The 27277-nt window shown below is 43.5% G+C and overlaps 1 protein-coding gene across 1 annotated transcript in view; it reads left to right on the top strand.

Moving 5' to 3' along the window:
- PASD1 (PAS domain containing repressor 1) overlaps nt 1-27277 on the top strand; it is a 91335-nt gene that overhangs the window by 53458 nt on the left and 10600 nt on the right. The window contains exons 6-14 of the mRNA XM_033138275.1: nt 3224-3344; nt 4856-4969; nt 7097-7215; nt 9211-9293; nt 15804-15910; nt 18623-18770; nt 22249-22330; nt 25436-25559; nt 26403-26512. Of these exons, the coding sequence (XP_032994166.1) occupies nt 3224-3344; nt 4856-4969; nt 7097-7215; nt 9211-9293; nt 15804-15910; nt 18623-18770; nt 22249-22330; nt 25436-25559; nt 26403-26512 (1008 nt within the window). The remainder of the gene's footprint in view (nt 1-3223; nt 3345-4855; nt 4970-7096; nt 7216-9210; nt 9294-15803; nt 15911-18622; nt 18771-22248; nt 22331-25435; nt 25560-26402; nt 26513-27277) is intronic.

Here is a 27277-nt window from a genome sequence, read left to right as displayed (position 1 = left end):
GTTTGGTCAGAAATTGCAGGGGATAATAATGGGTTCTTACTGCATCCTGTCATCCTCATCCCAATACGTACAGTGATGTTCTGAGATTCTGCACGTAGAACTGCCATAGTGTGGTCTAGGGATAGACAAATCGATTAATTTTGGTCTTTCTTGGTCTCTCATTTTCCCATTCTTAAGTACACTTTGCCTGAATACCTCATGAGGCGTGGGCATTGTTTTTCCTTAAAAGTCCACATGACAGTTTGTGTGCATTTTCAGGTACATTCCCTCATATGGGTACATTAGGCAAAATTGGTATCTTTTAGGACATATGGTTTATTTACACATATATACAACCTGACCCTGTGGTAGAAGAGTTCATAGCACTGATGGCCCAAGATGGTCTCGTTTCTCCCATAGCCAGCAGAAATCAGCCATGGCTCTGACCCTCTCTCCAGTTTGCCGCCTTTTCCAAACTGCAACCTTTCCCCTCCAGGTCACATCCCAGCCAACTCTGACTTTGCCTTCTAACTCAGAGCCAGAGGAGGGCCCCCACCCACTTGCCATTAGGCACAGAGCCCCTCTCCATAGCTTTCTTAATAAGCCATTGCCTTTCCTTAATTTTCTTAATGGCTCATTTCCCAGGCAATTATCCCCTCAGGAAACTGGCCTGGCTTATATTTTAACATTTGCCTTGACTGAAACCTTACTCCCAATGGATCCAGGAATTTAGGGGAGTCTGGTACCCACAAGCTCATGAAGTGGGTTGTAATACATAAATGATATAAAATATCTGGAACATGTAAACTTTGCCTATAAGAAATACAACATGATACTTTAAAAAATGGAAGTTAAGAGGGAGTTGAAGAAAAATAACCAGATTAAAAATTGTATTATATGAGAACAGCAGCTAGACAGGGTAGGTTTAACCAGGAAAGGCTTCCTTTTGTGTTTTTGCTGCCAGAAAGAGAAATCTAGATACAGTCTCTGTTAATTGTTTGAACCTGCCAAAAGGTAGTCCAGATACCAGATGTTAGCGTCTAAAATGCCCACCAGATATGATAGTAATGCAAGATACTCCTTAGAGAGAGTGATCATGTGCTTGATGCCACCTCTCTTAAGTAGGCGTTATGTTTGTTTCTCTCTTTCCCTGAGTGTATGGGAGACATTTCTCTAATTAACTGTGCTGTAGACTATTCTCTTCTCCATAAGGAGTGCAGATGGCTTGGCTATCTTTTGCGGCTTTGGGCACAACTTGTCTGTTTTCTATGGGTGCTTTTTAAGGCCATCACATTAACATCATCATCATTAACATTGTGCAGCCGAAGGCCCATCTTTTTTTTTTTTTTTTTTTTTTTTTTTGCTGGTGATATTCAGTTGGGTTCTTCTTGGCCTCCTTGTTCTGTTTGCTTTAGAACAGCTTTCCCTCACTATTGGCAGAGACACAGGGTAAATGCAGTCAAAATGCAGCCAGCACATTCTAATTTGCCCTTGTCATCTCCGGCCTACCAACTTCCACACTTCTTGTGTTCTGTTCTGTTCTGCCCTGTGCTGAAGCTCTTTCTACCGTGGTTCACTTGACAGCATATTGGTTTGAAATAGATCTGGGTTCTTGGCTGAGAGGCGCAATTTTTTCAAGGGTGGGTGTCCCCCCCCCCCCCGTTTAAAGCGTTCTCACTTCACTCTTTAGTCAAAAAAGGCTCCAAGAGAGGATTATAGATCAGTAAAAACAAGACAGACCCTCTTCTCCGGCTTAACAGTCTAAAATTCACAACATCAAAGGGGGAAAAGGGATGTGGTCGGAGGCACTACTTAAAGTTGCAGCTATTATAACACCTATTTGGGATGGAAACTGGTCTGGCAGCCTGATGGAATAGCTGCTGCTAGGTGACAACTGAGTAACAGCCAAATAAACTTGGTCTTTCAGCAGAGTGGATAGCATTTCCTCTGCTTTATTCCCCCCCCCCCCTTCTGCTTTGCAGCTTGATGGAATGGTGCAACTATGGTGGATAGTTGAGTGAGAGCCAAAGTCACCTGGTCTCTCAAGAGCCAGTTGAATAGTTCTGCTTCCTTTTTCTCCAGCCTCTTGCTATATATTCTTGGGCAGGTTACTCTTTCCCAAGGTTATAATTAACAGGTCATAAGCCTTGCATGGAAGGATGACTGTACTGAATGTGTCTCAAGTGACTGAATACTGCTCCATACAAACAATTCCCCTAAGAGCGAAAGATAGAAATCGGGATGTACTGCGTAGCCTTCTCCCTGACATCTTGTTTTCTAAATGTGGGAATGTTTTCCCCCCTCCCAATGGGAGAGACATTCCATCATGCACTTTGTTGGCATTGGTCTGTCTCTAGAAACAATGGAGTGTACCTCTGGGGGCAAAGTCGAACTGCTGGAGAATCCCAGCACCCCCTGTGGCTGCAGAGACCAGTTAACTCATAACCGCTGCCTCTGGTGCTGTTTTTGCTGTGTTAGCAGCACCGAAGTGACCTTCCTGGGGCACAAGCCTGGGCATTGCTCATGGAGGTCCTAGTCTGCCTTGGTGTGGTCCAAAGGAAACCAGAGCAATATATTTGGCACCAGCTTGGCTGCAGGAGTTGCTGGAAGGAGGCATGCAAGATGACATCAAATAATATCACCTGGACAATGGTTTACCACCTCAGGTGTTGTTCATGAGCATTCGGCCTCAGTTTTCCATATGCAATTCATCAATAGTAGTACCCTGAGTAAGTTGTTGTGAGGATGACAGGAAAAAAGAATGCAATGTGGTTGTTGGCACACTATTAGGCTTAAAACCCTTTCCCTATGTACTCACTACGTATGCAAACAAGATTTATTGGCGCAGAGGTTATAGCATCCCCCCAAAAAAACTGTTATTGTAGTAATTAATAATCATCCTCTGTCTTCTAAATCTTTTTTCAAAAGACTTGTGTGTACATGTCTGCCTTTGAACCAGCTCGTGTGTGTGTTTGTGTGTGCCCATCATCTCCGTGCAGCATCATTTGATGACTTGCATATGTGAACACACACCCAGAGAAATCACCAGCAAATCATTTATGTCACTTGATGTCAACGTAAATCCGAATTCCTTACAACAGAAGCAGTTCCCATATTTGGCTGAGGGTCTTCAAGTGTTGAGTGACTATTCAGTGCTGTTTTTAAGTGTCAAGCAGCCCTTTCATGTGTTGTGATCATTTAAACACTCTGCCATTGAACATGACAAAGTGTTCTTTTGTATCAGTCAGATTTGGTGGACCAAAATATATTAAACTTTCTGCCTGAGCGTGAACAGAGTGATGTGTACAAGCTGCTTTCTCCACACATGCTCATGACAAACGCTGTGGCAACAGATTTCCTGAATGGTAAGTAGCATTTTGTTTATTGTCTCTGATAGGAAAGAGAAGACCTGCACAGCAAGGGCACACCCACACCATAAATGTTAAGCACTGTGATACCACTTTAACAGCCAGCCTCTGAAATTCACAGGTCTCTGAATTTTGCAGTGCAGTTCTTGCCGTGCAAGAAAAGAATACAAAACTACAGAGATAATGGTGTAAAATTTGCATACAAATACACATATGAGCGAAAACAACATACTAAAATCCATTCTTTTAGGGAAATTTGCTTTGCAAAAATGCATACATTGGGCAAAATTTTCTACAAACGTATGTATGTTAGGATAAATGTATACTAAAATCCTGTTGAATTTTCATGATGACTATTTCTCTTTTAAAAAAAAGTCGCAAATTGATGTGGAAATGTGAAGAACTGAATTTAAAATTGGGAAAACAGGAAATTGAAATAAAACAAAATGGACAGATCATATCTGCAAGTTCAGTAGTGTTCATCTGCCATGAATTTGTCTAACCCTCTTAAAGCTTTCCAAGTTTGTGGCCATCACTTCTTGTGTTACCCTAGCCCCGTAAAAAGTTCAGAACACTATGCAATGGCTTTAATTCTGCCAGGGCAATGTAAGAACCTCTATTAGGTTTTCCTACCCTTGCTGAAAGAACCGAATCTCTGTCCAGTGATTCTACAGACAGCTTAATTGTCATGTAAGTACTGATTAAGCTGGCAAAATAAGCCTTCACTGGGACTTAAGAGGCACACAGGGCTTCTTATATCTTGTGCCCTCTGCCCTGTTTCAGCCTTGAAGAAGGTTGCATGATTGTATGATTCAGGTGCGGGGTTAATCTATAAGTCTGATTTAATTCCTGCAGCCTGCTGTTATTAATGTGAATGTGCTTTGGTCAAAGGGGTTAGCAAGTGAAGACCAGTAAGCTTTGTTCTCAACATAACTTTTAGTCCTATGGCAATCAAAGGAACAATCTACAAAGGCAAAACGATCAGATTTTAAACTTGTGGAGATGTACTACTTAACCATGGTTTGTTTTTGTTATTAAGCATTGCATCCGATTGTCAGAAGTCGGAGTTAAGGATGGGCTCTAAACCAGAAGGCAAAAGCACGGTTGAAGTTTTTTTCCATAGTGCGAAACATCTGAATAGAACAAACTGGTTGTAATGACTTGAGGGCATCTGGGTTCTAGTTTGTACAGTGCCCAAGCTACATTAATTGCTGCTCTTGATATTAATGCCAATAGGATATTTTATTTTATTTTATTTTATTTATTTATATATATATAAATAATGTTTCTGCACTGCTCTTTCCTAAAATTGGCTCAAGAGCAGTTTGCACAATTAAAATTTGTTGCGAAGAAGCAGCTTTTTCTTGCCAAAGGAGTGCTGTCATTTTGTGCCCATGTCATTACATTTCTTTTAAAATATTTTATTTTGGGGTTGGATGTCCAGAATTTTCTGAAGGGATGAGGTTACTATTTAAATTTTAAAAACATTCTCTCTCTCTCTCTTTCAGCTGAAAAACAGATAGAATTTTGTTGTCATTTAGCCCGAGGAAATTTAGATCCAAATGAACCCATTACATATGAATATGTGAAATTTGTGGTGGAATTTAAATATTTTACTAATGGTAAGCCATTGTATTATCACTGTCCCTCTCCCCCCTGCCCATATGTTCATAGAGTTGCCTTAAACCTGTTGAACCTCTAAAGTTTCTGGTGCTGACAGTATGTTAATTGGGAATTATTATTTTTTTGAGTGCATGTGGGGGTCATCATTTTTGCATTGTGGAATAAAGCCAAGGCATGGCATCACAGTGGGCATCCAGAGCCAGTGTGGTGTAGTGGTTAAGAGCGGTAGACTCGTTATCTGGGGAACCGGGTTCGTGTCTCCACTCCTCCACATGCAGCTGCTGGGTGACCTTGGGCTAGTCACACTTCTCTGAAGTCTCTCAGCCCCACTCACCTCACAGAGTGTTTGTTGTGGGGGAGGAAGGGAAAGGAGAAGGTTAGCCGCTTTGAGACTCCTTCGGGTAGTGAAAAGCGGGATATCAAATCCAAACGATCTACCAGATCGTTTTAGGTCTTCCAAATGTTTCTTATTATTATTTATATCAAATTATATGTCAAATAATAAAGGATGTCATATAGAGGAGGGTGAAAGGTTGTTTTCTGCTGCTCCAGAGAAGCGGACACGGAGCAATGGATTCAAACTACAAGAAAGAAGATTCCACCTAAACATTAGGAAGAACTTCCTGACAGTGAGAACTGTTCCACAGTGGAATTTGCTGCCAAGGAGTGTGGTGGAGTCTCCTTCTTTGGAGGTCTTTGAGCAGAGGCTTGACAGCCATCTGTCAGGAATGCTTTGATGGTGTTTCCTGCTTGGCAGGGGGTTGGACTGGATGGCCCTGGTGGTCTCTTCCAACTCTATGATTCTATGATTCTATGATTATTGAGCATTCATGATGGTTTGTGCTCATGATGATGGCATCAATACTGTTCGCACCTTTAGAGGTTTCCCAGTGGACATACTGCTTCATTTGCAATCAGTTTAGGCTCCATAGTTTCCTGCTGAAATCTTTTAACATTCGGTATCACTGTTGTTCTAGTTTATTGCACTGTGTAAGGCAAGAGTTCCCTTCCAGACGGTAATAATTTCAATGGAGTAATAATGGAGTAATTTTGGGAAAGCATTGCAAAACAACTAATAAAGCAGAATGATGTGTGGGCAATCCGAAGTAAATTCGCTACTAATGCTACTAATACTAATTGCATCAGGGGCATTTAGCCCCTGCCCCTGCCCCAAAGAAACCAGTCAGGGTGGGGGGGGGATGTCCCTATTTTAGTACTGAATAGAGTTGTTTTCTTTTCCCTGTCCAAGGTCTTCATGACCTTTCTGCAGCTCCGTTTCACAATCTTTTCCAGTATAACAATGCTACGCCAACAATTCTGAAATAATCTCTCAAATAAAAGAAGTATTGTTATGCTGGATGTTCATAAAGTAGAAAGTTTAGCTGGCTTGGTTTTATTGGCACTGGGTGAATATTGAGGGGGATGACAACCAAAAGTAGACAGGAACGTTTTGGAAATGCTGCCTTTACTTAAGAACACAAGGAGAGCCCTGGTGAATAACATCAGAGGTGCAAATAGTTGAGCGTTCTGTTCACACAGGGGCCAACCAGATGCCCATCTGTTTGGCACCATTCTGTCTCAATAGACAATGGAGTGTGCCTCCCAGGGTGAAGTCAAATGACTGCATTTGCAGAATCGAAGTAGACCTCTTTGGGGTGCAAACCTGGCCAGCAGTGTGCATGGAAGTCCTGGGCTGCCCAGATGACAAGGCCCCCCTCTCGGCCTCACTGATAGAAAGCAGAGCAAGGTGTTCGGCACCAGCTGGGCTGCAGGAGTTGCTGGAAGGAGGCATACAAGGTGCCGCCTTAGGGACTCCACTCTGGATTTGTGTAGGGTTTACTCCTTAGCCTTTTCTTCTCTCAAAGATGTCCCACAAGGCAGCGGAGCTATAGGGCCGGAGTTTTCCATGTCTTCTGCCTTCCCCATCTGTCACACTGCAGTCTATGGGGAGCCCAGCAGCACTCCCCCCCCCCCCCAGCTCTGATTCCTAGTACCCATTGTCTGACAGTGGAGGTGGGACATAGCAGTCATGGCTAGCCTTATCCTCCATGAATTTGTCTCATCCTCTTGACAAACAACAATGAAAACTCAGTTTCTGAATGCTCGTTTCGTGTTTTTGCTTTCAGTGCCTACATCTTCTTACAATGGCTTTGAGTCTGCCATCGCTCGAGCGTTCCGATCAGCCAACGAAGAGCAGACCTGCCTAGTAGCAACAGTTCGTCTCGTCACTCCACAGTTCTTGAAGGTATGCAGTTTCTCTGATTAGTGCAGTGTTGTCATAAATCAGGGTAGGGAACTGTTTTCAATCCCGGGGCTGCATTTCGTTCCTGGGACATTTTGCCAGTGTTGGGCAGGGCCAAGGGGAAAAGTGGGTTGGGGCAACAAATGTGAGTTATTCCTTTGCATTTTTAGGCTGGTTTCTTCACACAATTGCACACTCCTCTCTGCCCTCCATCCAGGCAAAGCAGTAGGCACTATTCCAGCCAGGCAAAGTCACTCAAGGTGTGAAGCAGTGTGAAGCAGGGGAGGCTTCTGAGGGACTGGCAGGGAGCCCCAGAGGGCCACATTGGCCATCTGGAGCCTGAGGACCCCCACCACTGTCTTAAAGGGGCAGGCTCAGTGGGTGAGAAGGGCAGAAGAGGAGAGCTTCTAATGAGTTTCACGAGATCAGTACCTGTTTGTTAATTTTATTTAAGCTATTTGTATATTGCTTAATTGGGACGCGGGTAGCGCTGTGGGTTAAACCACAGAGCCTAGGGCTTGCCGATCAGAAGGTTGGTGGTTCGAATCCAGGGTGAGCTCCCGTTGCTCGGTCCCTGCTCCTGCCAACCTAGCAGTTCGAAAGCATGTCTTTTTTTTTTTTTTACATAAAGCATTTATTCAATTTTATAAAGTAATAAAAAACAAAAAACAAAAATCATTGATTACATCTTATAACAATCCAATACAACATATAAAATACAAATAGAAGAAACAAAGAAAAAAGCAAGAAAAAGAAAAAGGAAAAAAAGAAAAACAACAACAATTATTTTATATCTTAATCTTGTTCTACATCTTCTTTAGGGGGGACTTCCCCCGTCCTCTCTCCAGCGTTCAATTCTAATTTACGTTAGTAATTTTGTAACTATTTGTTAATCATTCACCTTAACTATTCATATTCATTATACATTATAACAACTTATCTTAACAACTTATCTTAACTTTATAAACTTTATTATATATTCTAAACTTCCATTACTTTAAATGCAAAGAAAAGTCTTATCTTACTTTCTCATTTTCTATTTTATTCTCACATTAAATTGCTGTCGCCTATATCTATCTCTGATTTCACTTCAAAAAGTCAATTTTTCACGATGTTTCAAGTAGTCTTTAAACTTCTTCCAATCTTCTTCCACCTTCTCCTCCCTCTGGTCATGGAGTTTCGCGGTCAGTTCTGCGAGTTCCAAAAAGTCAATTAACTTCATCTGCCACTCTTCTATCGTTGGGAGCTCTTCACCTTTCCAGTTTTTAGCAATCAAAATTCTAGCGGCTATTGTGGCATACATAAAGAACACTCTGTCTTTCCTGGATATCTCATGGTTGGTTATGTCAAAGTGCAAGTAGATAAATAGGTACCGTTCCGGCGGGAAGGTAAATGGCGTTTCCGTGTGCTGCTCTGGTTCACCAGAAGCGGCTTAGTCATGCTGACCATATGACCCGGAAGCTGTACGGCGGCTCCCTCAGCCTATAGAGCGAGATGAGCACCGCAACCCCAGAGTCGTCCGCGACTGGTCAGGGGTCCCTTTACCTTTATATGTGGGATTTCCAATGCTGCTGCAGGAGCTCCATGTTGCATGATGTTTGTGACAGAATAGCCATGTGCTTTGCCAAGTGAGCTTGCAAACCTTCTCCATTATCATGTTCACTTGAGGTTTCTCATCCTTATTGTTCAGCAGCTTTGGGCCAATAGGTTGTAATGGTCTCTCTGACACTGACTCATTTCACAACCTTGGCTAAGTTAATGCAGCCTTTTGGTCTGCACCCATAAAACAAAAAAATAAGCAAGGAACGTGGAGGAATGTTGTTGGGAGCAATTTTCATCAAGTTTTTTCAAAGGCCTGCAAACCCAGCAGCCTCATTTACCATATGGCCCATGTGTTTGTCAGAAAGATGTATTTGTTTTTCAAGAGCTGCATTTATAAAGGGGGTGGGGAGGAAAGAGGATGGGAAAAAAATCTTGTCCTACCATCTGTTTCTGCAGGAACTTTGCAATGTGGAAGAACCGTGTGAAGAATTCACATCAAGGCACAGCCTGGAATGGAAATTTTTGTTTTTAGACCACAGGTGAGATGGATATGTTTGTTTTAAAGAATTGCATTTTTAAGGGGAGGGGAGAAACAACCTCAAGATGGGGGGGGGAAGAGTTGGAGAAGACAAACTCATCTTAACTCCTTACCAGGAGCTGGATTAATAGTCAGATTAAGTAAATTTGAGAGCATTAAAATTGGCACATTGGGTCAAATGTTTATTAGTTCAGCATTCTCTCCTTTCATAACATCTGCTATTGATCCCCAAATTATAGTACTGGAAGAGTTGGTTCCAAAGATTCCCTTTTTATTATAGAAGGGCTTCCGTAACCCAAGGAATGTATTTTTTTTTTTTACCTTATTTTGTTGCAGAGTATGGAGGTTGCATTTGTGACTACCGTTGCTCACAGCCTAGCAAACACAGAGCTATGCTTCATATGCTTATCTTAGCATTTTAAAAAACGCTGTGCAAATGTGTGCATGACCATTGCAGCATCTTGTGGCCATGAGTTCCATAGGTAAATTGCGCGCTCAGTAAATAATTGCTCGCGTTTCTGTAAAGGAAACAATAACCAAGTTCGGCAGAAAGGTCTGGGGGGGGGGGCTTCTTGAGCACATTTACTGTATATTCTGGTGTATAAGACTACTTTTTAATCCAGGAAAACCTTCTCAAAAGTCGGGGGTCGTCTTATACGCCGGGTGGAGAATCTGCGGTCGAGTAAATCTCAAACTCTATATTTTAACTGGGAAAGTTGGGGGTCGTCTTGTACGCCCAGTCGTCTTATACGCCGGAAAATACGGTAACTGAACACACTTAGAAATCTCCGTGCACTTGAGAACTCTGACTTTTCAGGATTTGTGCCTAATGCACAAAGGCCTGAGAGAAGCCCTGTGCATGCAGGAGAAATATACCTCCTTGCTCCTCTACACATTTTTAACACTTGTGTATTCTGGCAAAGCATTTGAAGACAACTCCGATTAAGATTTTACCTTGTGGTTTATATGCACAACCTGTTGTTGTGTGTCTAATGAATGTGCCTTTGGGGTGAAGCCAGACCATTGGAGAGCTACAGCACCTACTGTAGACCAATATGGGAGAGACATGTTTTGTTGCAGCTGTGGCAGATGAATTGCACAACCATCATTCTACAATATGTGGGAAAGCAAGCGTAGTTATCACTCGCGGCTGCACTTGTACTTCACACCCACTAAACCATGGTTTAATGAGACATGCTGGAGCAGGAAAAGAGAAAATGAGAGTCTTGAGAGTGCATAGTTATGCCTCCCACACAGCCAGAAGTAGAACATAGGTTTTGGCTTCTGTTTAAAACAAGCTGAAGAAACCATGTTTTGAAGTTAGCTTCTATTGAAGCTGGCCAGGGTTTGTTACTAACTACATCCCATCTCTGGGCAAAAAAAGCGAAAGGAAAATGAGAAAAACCTGCTAAAATCTTCCTCTTGACCACGTGGGAGGAGGAGAGTGGAGAGGTTGACTTGCTATACTTCAAATCAGATCCTTAGCTAATGAAATTGATGTGGTATGAAACTAGGCCAGATTATATATATATATATATATATATATATATATATATATATATATACACACACACACACACACACACACACACACATATATATATATATATATATATATATATATATATATATTCTTATTAAAAAGATCTAGTCCATTTATAGACCTCCTAGTATGTTTTTCTATTAAAAGGTAAAATCTGCCAAGACAATACAAGCAATTAATTTGTGATAAACTAATAAACCAGACACAGGCAGCCTTAAAGAATTTACATGGAAAGGGGAGTCTTACAAAGACAAGATATGGATTGTACACAGTGCCGGGGGGGGGGAAGTATTATGGGAAACAGTGCCCTGGGGGGAAAAAAGTATTATGTGTTACTATTTTAAACTAAAAAAAAGTCACAGGAAATCCTACCTTGAGGCAGTGGTGTGAAACCACTCATATACTCAGCCTCTCCCAATTGGATGCATTGGCTTACATATTATTCATGCTGTCTAGGCATGGCTATCCTAGCTTTCAGAATCCACAGAAAAAAGTCGTGTATATTTCAGAGCACAGTCATACCTTGGAAGTCGAACAGAATCCGTTCCAAAAGTCTGTTGAACTTCCAAAATGTTCGCAAACCAAAGCACGGCCTATGATTGGCTGCAGGAAACTCCTGCAGCCAGTCGGAAGCCGTGGAAGCCCCGTCTGACATTCAACTCCCAAAAAATAGTTTGCAAACCGGGTTTGCAGCGTTCGGGAGCCAAAACATTCAAACTAAGCTGTTTGAAAACCAAGGTATGACTGTAGTTACCTGGCTGTTGTATCACACAAGTAAAGGTAAAGGTAAAGGGTCCCCTGACTGTTAGGCCCAGTTGCGGATGACTCTGGGGTTGCAGTGCTCATCTCGCTTTACTGGCTGAGGGAGCTGGTGTTTGTCCTCAGACAGATTCTGGGTCATGTGGCCAGCATGATTAAGCCGCTTCTGGCAAATCAGAGCAGTGCACAGAAACACAGTTCACCTTCCCGCCAGAGTGCTACCTATTTATTTACTTGCACTTGACGTGCTTTTGAACTGCTAGGTTGGCAGGAGCTGGGACCAAGCAATAGGAGCTCATCCCGTCACGGGGATTCGAACTGCCAACCATCTGATTGGCAAGCCCTAGGCTCTGTGGTTTAACCCACAGCGCCACCCGTGTACACAAGTACAGCCTGTTTAATGTTGCTGCGTCTAGGACATAATGCTACCAACTTAACAAAACAAGCCAGGGTGAGCAACAAATATCCTTTGTTGTTGTTCAGTCGTTCAGTCGTGTCCCGACTCTTCGTGGCCCCGTGGACCAGAGCACGCCAGGCATGCCTATCTTTCACTGCCTCCCGCAGTTTGGCCAAACTCATGCTAGTCGCTTGAAGAACACTGTCCAACCATCTCATCCTCTGTCGTCTCCTCCTTGTGCCCTCCATCTTTCCCAACATCAGGGTCTTTTCTAGGGAGTCTTCTCTTCTCATGAGGTGGCCAAGAGAAATAAAATATATCCTACAGTGGTGTATTCTTATAGGATTGCCATATTTCAAAAAATGAAAACCCAGACACAAAAGTTGTTGAGCTTTCAAAGGAAATTCGGCAAAATAATAGACTTCCTGGACATTTCAGCGATTTCCAACACTTCTTCGAACTGCCATGTTCCGGTTATGTCCAGGAAATTCCGGACATATAGCAAACCTGATTCTCCAAAGTAGAAGATACCGACAAAATGGCAGCAAAGGAACTGAATGCAGGCATACAGCCTGACTTATAAAGCTAGATTTGATTGGGTGAACATGGGTTTTGTGTTGGATGGGGGCAGGTTAATATAAGGTTACCAGATTTTTTTTCTCCAATGAATCCGGGGACACTTTTCAATTTCCTACTAAAGAGATGGATTTTGTCAGGGGACTGATTTGTAAATGCAGGAACTGTCCCTGGGAAACAGGGACGTCTGGTAACCTTAGGATAATAATACAATGTCTTTGCAGACTTGTGTATGTGTGTGCAATATCCTCCTTTTGCTGTTTTATTTGCATTACTTGTCCTTATGCTCCATTTCCCCAATAGTACAATAGGACACTGCAATTTCTGTGTTGCTTATTCTTGCATTTCATACCATGCTGAGTCACCAGTTTCCTATTCGGAAATCCTAAGAAGAATGTCCAAATTCCAAGCAGCACAGGAAGTTACAAATATCCTAAGCAATGAATAACCTAAAAATGAGGGGGTATGCTTTTCAGCTTGTACTGCTAATACACCAACTCATTAGCAGATCACAGCTAGGTAACTGTTAATGCTATTGTTATTACTTGAAGGATCTGTTCTCTTTCAACAGTACGGACAGTTCTGAAATCATGATCTCTCCACAGCATTTTCTGGCAATTTGTTAACAACATGGCCCTTGTGCTGGACCAAAAAAAAAAAAGTTTGACTTTTGCAGTGAATTAGGCTTTTTTTGGGGGGAAAAGATTTTTAGTGAGGTAAAAGAAATGCTACAAAATTTGGGAGCCTCGTGATATTACCTAAACAAAGTGTAATCAAATACACTTGTAATTCATGATCCTATGCATGCATACTCAGAAGCCTCTCTTGAGTTTAATGGGGCTTACTTCCAAGCTGGTTTTCTTAGGACTGCAGCCTTGATAAACTTCTCTATGGGAAATAATTGGCTTTGCATCAGAGCAACTTTCTGTAACCTGGTGTTTTAGACTACAGCTGTGTACACACCCTGCCTTTGTAGCACATCCGAAACTTTATGACTGAGTGGGGGCTTGAACCCACATCTCCCAGGTTCGCACATCACACACATCACACAGTGCCTCTTTATGCATAGGGTTGCACGGTTAGGGTGATAGTCCCTTAGGCAAATATGGAAGCACTCAGTGGTGTTGCTCTGGTGTGCCACAAACATCTATCGGTATGCTGCCTCTCAACCTGAATATTCCATTTAGTCAACTTACACATGTATTCCGGTAGTGAACTTATTGTCCCAAGAGTGGATCCCTTCTGTAGCTGAAACAGCACCATCCACACACAAGGGAGCCCCAAGATTTTCAGAAGCACAAATAAAAAGTTTAGGGGCCCTAATGGAGGAAATGGAGGAAAATCTTAACATCAGCCCAGTGAGGACTGACCATGCTAAATAGCCATGGAATATCTAGCTGAATGCTGAAGATGGGAAAGTAAGGCAGGTGGAATGGAACAACCTGGAAAAGGGCATGGTTGGCTGGAAACCTGAGCAGGAGCAGTTTATACTGCAATGTTTTGTTCAGATTTTGCTTGTCAATGTCTAGCAGCTACCGATAGACCTTTCTTTCCTGTGTGAAGCTCTGCTCTTCACACATACAAAAGGATGGCTCATCTGTTGTGAGCCACAATTTCCACCATTCCTCACAATTGGCCATGTTGGGAAAATCTGGAGGGCCACAGGTTAAGCAGTCCTGTTATTCAAAGACAACCCACTCAGCCAGTCGTGGGTCTCCAATGAGCATATCTGCATGAAATGTTTGGAAATATTAGGCATAAACCTAAGAAACACACATAACATGCCTTCATATTTCTTGTACCATTTTTGTGTGTGTGTGTGGGGGGGGGAGGTATTCACTTTGGGTTGATTCCTGTTGCCCCAATACGTAGCACACTTTTTGCAACACTCCCCCCCCCCAGCTGAATTCAATCTTGCTGGTTTTTATAACTTATTTGTAGGTTCCTTTGTGACACTTGCCTTTCCTCTTGCAAAAAGCATACTGAGAGTGACTAAAAGGAAGGGAGATGCTATTATTCTGTTATGCAATAAAAAGCCTCCAGCTTGTTCTTGTAAATGCCATAATTTCTAAGAGCATTAACTATTTCCTCAATGCATACGCACACATCGCTACCCTGAATTGTTTGCCCAAAATTGTGCAGAATTTGCTGTTAACTGTTCCTTCTGAGAGCCGACACAAGCTCTTTGTTGAAAGAGTATTTGCAGTCCTGTGCATGTTTTTACTTACCCGGGAGTGCAAAGCAGGACTCAGGTTTTAGTAAACAAGTTTCGGCTTGTTTACTTCAGTCCTGAAAGGCAGGACTGAAGGCATGGATGTGTAGATTGCCAAATTATGCCTTATGTGGAAGGGAAGGATACGTTGTTCTGCTTGCAACTTACTTATATATTGGCCTGTTCTTAGGTGTAATCAGAACAACTATACAAGAGTCATTGTATACATTTTGTCACACAACTGTTTGAAGATTATTCCCTGACTTGGCTTAATGATAAGCTTTCCCCAGTGGTGGTGACTGTGCTCCCAGACAAGTTTGCTGTGGTTTGTTGAGATTGGGGTTGGTATGGGAAGTGGAGAAACAACCCAGCCTACTAGTCTAGTATGCCCTTAACAGCAGGTTGATTTGATAGGTGGCCATAGATGAAGCTTCTCCAGGCAGGGACAAATCCATGGCTAAAGCTCCACTAGCGCTGTTTCGATCCCCATATGGGCCAACTGCATATTCCTGCATATGCGGGGGGTTGGACTAGATGACCCTCAGGGTCCCTTCCAATTCTACAATTATAGGATTCTGTGAACAGCTGGGGCTTCTGGGAATTGTAGTCCAACAGCATTTGGAGGGCCATAGGACACCCACTGCTGTGCTAGATTTATTGATGGAGGGAACCTCTGTCAATGGCTGCCAGCCGTGATGACTGTAAAGGACATTTAAAAGAGAGACATTGCACATACTCTTGTAACTCAAGAAATCTTTAATAAAATACATTTAAAAAAGAAAGAAAAAGAAACAGTAATAATAATAAATTTAATTTATTAAAATGGAACTTAAAAATTAAAAGATGGTTCAAAACAAATATCACCTGTTATCATGATTTACCTTTATTTTGCACAGTTTCTTCCGTATTATTATAACAACTTTACATAAATTCTCTGCTTTTCATGGGGGACGGGCCCCCCTCACTAAAGAGCTCTCAAAATGGCAAACTTTGTACTCACTGCTTTCCTCCCCTCTCGTTCCAGGGCCCCACCTATTATAGGTTATTTACCCTTTGAGGTGCTTGGGACTTCAGGTTATGACTATTACCATGCAGATGACCTGGAACTTCTTGCTCGGTGCCACGAACAATGTAAGTGCCTCTGTTCACTACGTGCAATGGACTGTCAGATGTGTGTATTTTAATTGCATTTCTTGTTCTCTCTCTCCACCCTCCACCAGTGCAAATCACTGCAGCGATACAAAAACCATTTATGATGGAAAACTTAACTGTAAAATGATGTCAACCCAGAGCCAGATTAGACTGGACATTAAACCTATATTTGCATTTACCATGCAGGGTTGTTTGGCTGTTGTTGTTTTTTTTAAAATGCAGATTGTATTAGCTGGGAGTACTGATAATGAATGGAATTAGGACAGGCATAAAGGGAATTTACCCTGCTGTGATCTCAAGGAAAATGCCTTATTTGAAGTTAGTGTCTTCACTGGGAGGAAATATCCCTCCCCTGCCGCCAATGGGTTTTTCTGGAATTGGGAGAAAACCTCTCATTGGCTCAAACACAAACAGCAGTTTCAACGGAGGGATGGAAATCCATATCATTATCAGCCTAAACCCCCAGATGGAGCTGCTATTATAATTGTAATGGGTTTATTTGTTTTAAAATTGTCTTATTCTGTTGTAACCTGCCCTGTGACCTTACGGTGAGGGGTGTGTTCGAAATTGTGAGAGGCAGGAAAGAAATCATGTAAAAAAAGAAAGAAAGAAAGAAAATGAAAACATACAAACAAATTAATATTTGCATTTTTCAAAGCGTGCATGCTAACGGCAAAGATGTATTTAACATCAAATCTAGTTTGGGACTCAGCCTTCTTATGTTATCTCTCTACCACCTGTGCTTTTGAAGCTGTTTCAGAGGACTAAATTGAAGAGACATAGCCTTTATTATTAATACCTTACTTTGCTCAGTGGTTTGCAAGGCACATGCATGCATGCATATATATATATATATATATATATATATATATATATATATACACACACACGCACACGCACACGCGCACACGCACACACACGCACACACACACACACACACCCTCTTCATACATAGGATGATTTCTCATGGATCTTGTAACAATGGACTGATTAAGCCCCACTAAGCCATGGCAGTATTTGGTTTCCCACATGAAAACTCCAGCAGGCCAATAGATGTATTTTTGCTGCAGGGACTGAAGGGAGAAAAATTAAACTGATCTCTGCCACAGAGCTCACCCTAACTCCTGGCAGTGTCTGGATTGCATGACCTGTTACAGAGTGTGCTGGATGTTCTCGTTAACCAGATTAAGAGGCGTACTTAACTCCCTGCCAAGTTTTGTTGTTCGTTTCTCTTTTAGGTCTCCTCAGGCCTTCGCAGACCCTGGCTGTCTCTCTGTAACTGCAGAGGTTCTAGGCTGCTTGCTAGTACTTTGGGGTGGAGTGGCTGATCCCCCCCCCCATTAGTGCTGCTACCATACCTCTAACAGCAGCCCAATGCATGTAAATTTAACAGGTGGAACTAGATGCCAGACTTTTGTGTATGCCAAGCTGCTATTAACATACAAGAGGAGAGCCCATAGGCTCACTTTGGGGTTGAAGCTGGAGGAGATAAAAATATGTGAACACCTTGCATTTTGTTACTTGCTGTTGTTAGGAAGCTTTTTGATATGTCTGTTTGTTTTGGTCAGGGTGTGGGGAAATTGCAGCATTTAGGAGCTTCAGGTTTCAGCTGCTTCTGTCAGGGTTCTTCGCTTTGCCAGTGTATTGGGGAATTGTTTCCTCAAGTGCAAATCCCTGCAGTGCTAACACAGGATTCTTCCTGAGCAACTCTATGTAGAGTTGCCTGGCTGCAACACAAAGATTTGTGCCGAAGCTTTAGAATTACTAGTTAATTAGGACTGCTGGAGTGAGTTGGGCCACCATCGTTTCAAGGAAGGGGAACCTATGGCTCTCCATGTGTGTTGGACTCCAACTCCCATCAGTGTTGCCAATGGTCACAGGTGACTTGGAATCCCCAACCCTGCCCTGTAGTAAAAGGGGAAAAAGAGTGTACAACAGAGAGACAATAAAATGTTGCAGCGCTCAGGGAAGAACCTGTTTTTCAGGTTCTTGAGAAGTCCTACCCTTATTTTTTCAACAAACAAACAAACAAACAAGCATACCCCAGACTTGATTTTTCTTGAAACCTTGGAATTATTTGAGCTTGGTGGTTCACAAAATGTACAAGCCCCTTATGGAAGGACAGAGCAACTTGCCAGTGTGCAGTCTAGCAACTGTGCTCCTGTCTTTCAGCTGGTGTGGGAGGTGAGGGGGGGCAGGCCTGTTTACAATTTTCGAAGTGTGAAAGCTGTGAACATTTTGAATTAGCAGCTATGCTTTTGCTTTTCAGATCAAATTTCTGCCTCTTTCCATTTTCCAGCTCTGAAAATAGGCAGAGGTGTACTTAGATGGTTTGAAAAGGAGGCAGTGAATTTCTGACAGCAACAGCCACCCCCCGCCCAGCTGAAAAACAAGCTTAAAAGTCAGAGTGTAAAAGCGGCCCCAGATATGGCAGGGCGGGAATAGAAGTGGAGCCAGGAGATATTTGAAGGTACTGGGGAGTCAGAATCCCACCTGAGATGTTCAAACTCTTTTAGACAGGCCTTTTATTCACTCTATGAATTTTGGCACTTATAATGGGTGTTATTTTGGCATGCACGGGGATTATGCACAGCTTTTTATGCACATGCCCGGAAGAGCATTAATGTTTCTCTAGATCAAAAAAGCCTAATACGATGGTGATGTTAACTAAGTGGTTGTTTTCATATGTAGTGATGCAGTTTGGAAAAGGCAAGTCCTGCTACTACAGGTTCTTAACCAAAGGCCAGCAATGGATATGGTTGCAAACACAGTACTACGTCACTTATCATCAATGGAACTCCAAGCCTGAGTTTATCGTGTGCACCCACACGGTTGTTAGGTAAGAAACGGCACACAATTTATGCTGCCACTTATCTGCGTCTTCAGCTATGTCTGCTCAAATATTTGGCTATGTGTATTGGCTCGATAAGGCACTCCATTATATAAAACGATTAGGTTTGGAAAGTGGGAGAGAATGTCACTGTGTTTTTATTACTCTTTTATTTTTGGCAGCCGAGATAGAAGCCTAGAAACAGTTGTTGTTGTTGTTCAGTCGTTCAGTCGTGTCCGACTCTTCGTGACCCCATGGACCAGAGCACGCCAGGCACGCCTATCCTTCACTGCCTCTCGCAGTTTGGCCAAACTCATGTTAGTAGCTTCAAGAACACTGTCCAACCATCTCATCCTCTGTCGTCCCCTTCTCCTTGTGCCCTCCATCTTTCCCAACATCAGGGTCTTTTCTAGGGATTCTTCTCTTCTCATGAGGTGGCCAAAGTACTGGAGCCTCAACTTCAGGATCTGTCCTTCTAGTGAGTACTCAGGGCTGATTTCTTTGAGAATGGATAGGTTTGATCTTCTTGCAGTCCACGGGACTCTCAAGAGTCTCCTCCAGCACCATAATTCAAAAGCATCAATTCTACGGCGATCAGCCTTCTTTATGGTCCAGCTCTCACTTCCGTACATTACTACTGGGAAAACCATAGCTTTAACTATACGGACTTTTGTCAGCAAGGTGATGTCTTTGCTTTTTAAGATGCTGTCTAGGTTTGTCATTGCTTTTCTCCCAAGAAGCAGGCGTCTTCTGATTTCGTGACTGCTGTCACCATCTGCAGTGATCATGGAACCCAAGAAAGTGAAATCTCTCACTGCCTCCATTTCTTCGCCTTCTATTTGCCAGGAGGTGATGGGACCAGTGGCCATGATCTTAGTTTTTTTGATGTTGAGCTTCAGACCATATTTTGCGCTCTCTTCTTTCACCCTCATTAAAAGGTTCTTCAATTCTTCCTCACTTTCTGCCATCAAGGTAGTATCATCAGCATATCTGAGGTTGTTGATATTTTTTCCGGCAATCTTAATTCCGTTTGGGGATTCATCCAGTCCAGCCTTTCGCATGATGTATTCTGCATATAAGTTAAATAAGCAGGGAGACAATATACAGCCTTGTCGTACTCCTTTCCCAATTTTGAACCAATCAGTTGTTCCATATCCAGTTCTAACTGTAGCTTCTTGTCCCACATAGAGATTTCTCAGGAGGCAAATGAGGTGATCCGGCACTCCCATTTCTTTAAGAACTTGCCATAGTTTGCTGTGGTCGACACAGTCAAATGCTTTTGCATAATCAATGAAGCAGAAGTAGATGTTTTTCTGGAACTCTCTGGCTTTCTCCATAATCCAGTGCATGTTTGCAATTTGGTCTCTGGTTCCTCTGCCCCTTCGAAATCCAGCTTGCACTTCTGGGAGTTCTCGGTCCACATACTGCTTAAGCCTGCCTTGTAGAATTTTAAGCATAACCTTGCTAGCGTGTGAAATGAGTGCTATTGTGCGGTAGTTGGAGCATTCTTTGGCACTGCCCTTCTTTGGGATTGGGATGTAGACTGATCTTCTCCAATCCTCTGGCCACTGCTGAGTTTTCCAAACTTGCTGGCATATTGAGTGCAGCACCTTAACAGCATCCTCTTTTAAAATTTTAAATAGTTCAGCTGGAATATCATCACTTCCACTGGCCTTGTTGTTAGCAAGGCTTTCTAAGGCCCATTTGACTTCACTCTCCAGGATGTCTGGCTCAAGGTCAGCAACCACATTTCCTGGGGTGTATGAGACCTCCATATCTTTCTGGTATAATTCCTCTGTGTATTCTTGCCACCTCTTCTTGATGTCTTCTGCTTCTGTTAGGTCCTTTCCACTTTTGTCCTTAATTGTGGTAATCTTTGTACGAAATGTTCCTTTCCTCCAATTTTCTTGAATAAATCTTGAATAAATCTCCTAGAAACAGTATCAGCTGCCAATTTTACTCTGTTCTAGAGGGCCCCCACTTCCAAGCAATTTAATGGGTCAATGAGAAAAGCTGATACCAGGCAGCAGCACAATTAGCGACTTTTAAAGCAAATGGTTTAGAATAAAATCATTTCTCCCTGTCTGTCATTGTATTATATATTAATGATGGCTGTATTCACATGCAAAGTTAGAATGTGATTTAGTGTTACGCTTCTTGGAGAGTTATAAGGAGTTATAAATGTAATAAACATTATGACAATGAGCGGCGGCAGCTCATATACACTCCTCCTCATGAGTGAGGGGGAGATCAGAAGCTTTTCTTACAGTTTAGGCTAGTCACAATTTATTCTGATGCCTGGAGCCATGCAGACTGTGGTTAGGCTTAGCTGTGATAAGTGGAAACAAATTGGCTTCAACCATAGTTTACAAAGCAGGCTACCCTCCCCCCCCGCCGCCCTTAACCATTGTTAAGATTCACTATAGTTTAGGATTTAGACACAATCTATAATGGAATTGGAAGCTTCTGATCTCTTCCTAGTGACTTCCCCAGAATGGGAAACTGTGTAAGGCCAGTGCTCGCCACAGCACAAACTGGCTATGGTAAACCATGGTTTAGCATTATGTGCAAATTGGGGCAATAATCGGCAGCCCAGCTCTCCAACTGTAGTTTTCAAATTGTGCTTGAGCCTGTGTTCAGGAACACCTAACAGGGAACCCACCTAACCCATCTCCCACTTCCCTTCTGCTACCAAACAGGCATTTGATGAATTTTGGGCTGATTTTGCCTGATCTCCCTTGCTCTTACATTTGTTTTTATAGCATTGGTTTTTCAGACATGTTTTATAATTGCAGATTGTTTTAAGCCACTTTGAGCACTATTCTTACAGTGAATGGGTGGGATATATAAAAAGGGGGGGATCTCTTAAAGCCCTGTAAGTCACTCTGGTTAAAGATTTTAGATTACCCAAGAGAGCCGCTGCCAGTCAAACTGCTGGGCTTGGTGGACAATTGATCTGACTTCTTATGAGACAGCTGTGACATGGTCCCATTGATCTGTTCCAAAGTCATTGTTTGCCATAGGAAAGTACTGTGCTAGTGGTGAAAGTGGGTGGGAATCATTAATGGTAGACAAGCTTCTGCAAAAGGCAACACTGAGGGTGATGGGTGAATTTTGGTGAGAATCCTATATGATGAACTGAGTGTGCACTCTAGAACATCATTTCTGAACCTGGTGCCATCTAGATATTATGGACTACAGTTCCCATCATAGTTCCTTCCATCCCCAGTGGTCAGGGATAATGAGAATTGTAGCCAGCAACATCTGGAGTGCCACAGGTTCACGACAACCACTCCTGCTGTGTAGATCCATCCAGCTCTTATCACCAGATCTTGAGTGTGCCATTGCATTCCAAGATATCGTTGGCATCATGCAAGAGGGCTGTCTCTGAGGTGGTGCCCCATTTGTGGAAAACCTAACCCAACTTCTCTATTCTTTTCCTTTCCTCTGTGATATATACATATATATGACACACACACACATATAGTTATGCTGAGGTTCGAGCTGAAAGAAGAAGAGATCTTGGGCTTGAAGAGTCATCCATTGAACTAGCATCTTCGTCTTTGAAGGTATTGTGCACTGGGATGATCAAGTAAGAGCTGTTAGAAATGTGTTTCTGCTCCTGGTGGCAAGCTGCCATTTTGGGGACATGAGAACCATCATCAGCATCAACATCATTAGTTCCAGCATCAAATGGCTTTGCTGGCTGGGGCTAGTGGAAGATGTCGTCAACACCATTTGGGGAGCAAGAGATTGGCAGGGGCTGCTTTATAGTGTCAGAGCCCCCCACCCACCTAGCTCAGGTATGAGATAGGAAACCGAGTGTCCTCCAGATGTTATTGGACTCCATCGCTCCCACCCAGTCAAGGATGATGGGAGTTGTAGACTAGCAACATCTGGAGGGTGTCGGGCTCCCCATCTTGGCAGCAGCTCTTCCAGGTCTTGTTACCGTAGGATGCAATTAGTCTTTTTCTAAGCTTCCTCCTCCCCCTCCCCCCAAATATTTTGATGCATGATGCCAGGGATTGACCTAAAAAGTTACATTTGGAACCTTTTTTGGGGGGGGCATTTGGGTGAGGGACTAAGGTGGGGAGAAAACTCTGGATTCCAAAGTTGAGTGAGCAGGGGTGGGCATTCATGTGTGTGTGTGTGTGTGTGTGTGTTACACATGGCAGTGGTTACAGGTAAAAGCTGGTCAATGGAGGAAGCCAGATTCCACCCCCCACCCCCAAGAAGAATCGCGAAACCAAATTGGACAACCACCACCCTGCCACCAGCAAACCTGCCCGCCCCCGCCAGCCCCCAGATACTGTATAGGGATATTTCTTTTCACCTATACACGAAATTACCTCTGGCAACAGAAGCTGATTAGAATAATCCACATTAACACATAACATCAGTTCCAGGAACATTTCTGGCCCCATTTGCAAAATAAAAAAAATGTGTCAGAACCTGCACTGCCCCCAGCTTGGACCAGCTTTTACATTATTATATTATATTATTTAATACTATTTTAAAAAGAAGGAGGAGGAGGAAACTTTCTCCCCTCCCTCACCCACGTGAATGTTGCTGCTTTTCCTACTCCTGCTGTTGAAAAGAAAGGTTCGTCGAAGGTGGGACGGGGACCTTTGTGCCGGGAATGTTTTAAGAGCACAGGAAAAGCCTCTCTGGGTCAGGTCCATGCCCCACCCAGCCTAGCATCCTGTTCTCACAGTGTCCAGACAGATGCCTGGAGGAAACCCACAAGCAGGACCTGTTTTCTGCCTCTGAGCTACGGATAGCATATAATGTGTACAGTCCCATGCTACCCATAGGTGAAATGAGAAGACTGGAGGCCATTTGGCAGCATCTACAAAAGCTGCATCTGTGGGACTTTTATGCTGAATCACCTGTTCTAGCCAGACAAAGATTGGAAGCAAAGGAATGATTTATTGATCTGTTTTCTCTCTGGGATTGCTGCTGTGTTTTTAAAGGATAAGCATAATGCTATCCAGAGGGTGGGCAGGGCTGTGGTCATGACAACAGTTTCCATTGCCTTTTTAAAAAAAAGGAAAAGAAAAGAAAAGAAATCAATCGGGCATCGTCATAGCCTGCCCAGTTAATAGGGTCAACTCAGTTAACATTTTAAAAATAAACCTCGCCAGAGTTTTCATAATGAGATGCCAAAGCAGCGCCAGAAATAAAACCCAGCGAAATGGATCCATCAACTACCAAGTTGTCAGGTGATGTGCCTGCCTGTCTGAATTGGCTCTGTGGCTGCCCCTTTGCCATATCATCACAGAGGCACACGTTTTGGGAGTGGGGGGTGGGGGGGGGTGGGAACCTTCGCAGTCATGGCAATTCCTGCACTGCGTCACACTAACATACAGCTGAGCCACAGAATCCACACTGCCGACTGGCACCATCGCTGGTCTCTGTGTGATCCGGATCATTAATCTTTTATTCTGTTTTGTTCAGTGGTTAAACACGGACACCACCGCCCCAGTGTTGTCTACAGCACCCCTCAAAGTTGTACTTTTGTTGTGGAGAGCAGATTTAATGTTTTGCATTTGGGAGGTAATTGCATTTCCCCAAGGTAGTGGAATCAGTATTGTGCTTGCTACGTGGGAGGTTGTTGGACATGATTGTACGGGCACCATGATGTTCGAATCCTATACATTAACTTAAATGGGGGGGCCAACTAGAATTCACCTAAATACAGCGTGGCCATTTTGCTGCTGCGTCTGATGGGAGCTACCAATTAAGGGGCTAACGAAGCTCACGAAGGATATTGCCTGTAAACTAACGGATTCCTTTTTCACTCCCCATACTCATTCCACTCTCCGTAATATGAGTCCTCAGCAACCCTACTTTCTAGTCAGCCTCCCTAATTTGGCCATTTATTCATTAATTCTGCATATACTGTTGAAAGCCTGTGACATGTTGAGAGAAAGTGGGCAGAAGGGAGCTAATTATAAAAGAGCGTTTCTATTTTTATGCACGACTCTGTCGTCATACGGCAGTGATGGGTAAAAACGATAGGGGAGCAGAAGGACAGAAAAGCCACAGTGTTGTACCATGGAAACGGACGGCCTTTCCACCTATTTCCCATAGCAGTGATATGAACCAGGTCACCTGCATGTAGCAGGTTTCTAATCTTGCAGATATACTGCATTGCCATGGATTCACAGAGAGCTTTGTCGCTTTACCATTGGGATTATATTTCCCAGAGTTGCCTATGTGTCAAGTAAAACATCAGTAGATGAACGCAGGGCGCTCCCCCTCCCCCCCAGCCGGAACTCACTGCAGCTCAGTTCCGGCACCTCTCAGGTGCTCACCGTTGCCATTATAAGAGAGGCCTTCATAGTACCGGCACCTCTTGTATTTCCTAGAAAAATAGCGCTTAGATAAACCTAAGAGAGGAGTGAGGAACCTGTGGCCCTCCAGATGTTGTTAGATTCCCAACTCCCATCTCCACCACCCAGCATGGCAGAGGTCGGGAATGATGGGAGTTGTAGCCCGGAGACACACTTGGGAGAAGGTGGAAAGAGGAATTGAAAAATACTTTGTTCCAAAGAGGGCAATCAAGAGCGGTGTTTTGCTGCTTTTGCTGCTGTTGTTTGTTAAGTATGTGCTGATCTCCGCTGCTAACGATACAATGCTTTTTTCCCCCGCCTGGGCTTGCCTTTTTCCAGAGTCACGGTAGCTACATTGATATCCGGCAATGTTTAACCAACCAAGAAGCCAGCCGGGAAAGGGTGTCGGTGTCATCTCATAGCTCTCGGAGATCCTCCCACACGGCGCTCTCGGACTCTGCATGTAGGTTTCACATGGGACAGCTGTGATACCAAGGGGTGGTTGTGGTTCTAATGCAGCTGGCCAGTGTCCAAGAGCAGCATCCTGATTCCCCGATTCCGTTTTCCTTTGCCACTCTTCATCTTCAAGTGTTGGTGTTGACCTTTAAAGCCCTAAACGGCCTCGGTCCTGTATACCTGAAGGAGCGTCTCCACCCCCATCATTCAGCCCGGACACTGAGATCCAGCGCCGAGGGCCTTCTGGCGGTTCCCTCACTGCGAGAAGCAAAACTACAGGGAACCAGGCAGAGGGCCTTCTCGGTAGTGGCGCCCGCCCTGTGGAACGCCCTCCCGTCAGAAGTCAAGGGAATAAACAACTACCTGACATTCAGAAAACACCTAAAGGCAGCCCTGTTTAGGGAAGTTTTTAATTTGTGACTCTGTATTGTATTTTGGTATTTGTTGGAGGCCGCCCAGAGTGGCTGGGGAGACCCGGCCAGATGGGCGGGGTATAAATAATAAATTATTATTATTATTATTATTATTATTATTATTATTATTATCCTCTATAACAGGACAGAGGTGGGCAATTGGGTCTGGAGCAGACGGGTCAGGAGCCTTGGATTAATCCAGTTGTTTCTCCCAACCACTTCAGAGTATCCCCTTGGCAGCATGGAAGCTTTGCACCTTGGACTCATTTGCATGTCCGCTCTCCCTCTGCTAGGTTGGGAGGAGAGACACTGGCAACAGCGCTCCCCCATGCTTCCCACCTACTCTGGAAGGAGAGGCTAATTTCTTAGTTCCTCGGGAAGGGGTTTTCCGATGTTGCCTTCCACGCACGTCCTTGAAAGATGCTTCTCTTTTCCAGCCACGTCATCTGTACGGCACACGGATGCCAGCACCCCTACTAGGCAGTCGTTACCGATGGGCCAGTCGGACAAAGCACCTCTAAGACTTGCCTCAAGTAGCAGCACACAGGTAAGGAAGCAGCAGCAGCAGCAGCATCGCTCCCGAGAAAGGAAGCCAGGGAGGGGATTCGCCCAAAGAACAAGAGTGCAGATCTTTAGAACAGCAGGAGGAAAGCATCAAAGTTTTCAAAACTTCTAATCTGAATTGGTACAGAGTATCTGAGCAGCCGGCTACCTATCCTGGCATTCAGGTAGTTAGTGGACAGGTTACTTACAGGTTATCCAGAGAATGAAGGGGAAATGACCTAGATCCCAGGAGTTGGGATTGCTCAATCAGTAGTACATGAGACTCTTAGGGTCGTAGGTTCGAGCCCCACTCTGGGCAAAATTCCTGCATTGCAGGGGGTTGGACTAGATGATCCTCGCTGTCCCATCCAACTCTTCAGTTCTGTTATTCTATGATTCTAGTCCGAATATGTGCCTTTAACAAGCAGCTTGATATTCAGAAATCAGCGTTTCTGACAAAGTTAAAGCAGGCATTACTGCCTGTAGAATAAGCTGCTGTTGAAAAGCACACAAGGAGAAAGAGAGGCTGGTAATAAATATAATAATAACTGTCAAGTATTTGACCTGGCCTAGTGGTTAGCTGACCTGCAGAAGTCTCTCACACAGGTAGGTTTTGGGGGTTTTAAGGGCTATATAAAGGGAACATAGGGGATTGCCTTGTGCTGAGTGAGTAAGTAAGTAAGTAAGTAAGTAAAGAAATAAATACAGATTAAAATAAAATATAAAAAATAGCACCTGTTGGTCAATCTATCTCTGACTGGCAGTGGTT

Source organism: Lacerta agilis, chromosome Z (assembly GCF_009819535.1).
Source record: "Lacerta agilis isolate rLacAgi1 chromosome Z, rLacAgi1.pri, whole genome shotgun sequence".
In the NCBI taxonomy this organism is placed as follows: domain Eukaryota; kingdom Metazoa; phylum Chordata; class Lepidosauria; order Squamata; family Lacertidae; genus Lacerta; species Lacerta agilis.
The sequence above is the reverse complement of the archived record's forward strand: the minus strand, read 5'-3'. Positions and strand labels throughout refer to the sequence as shown.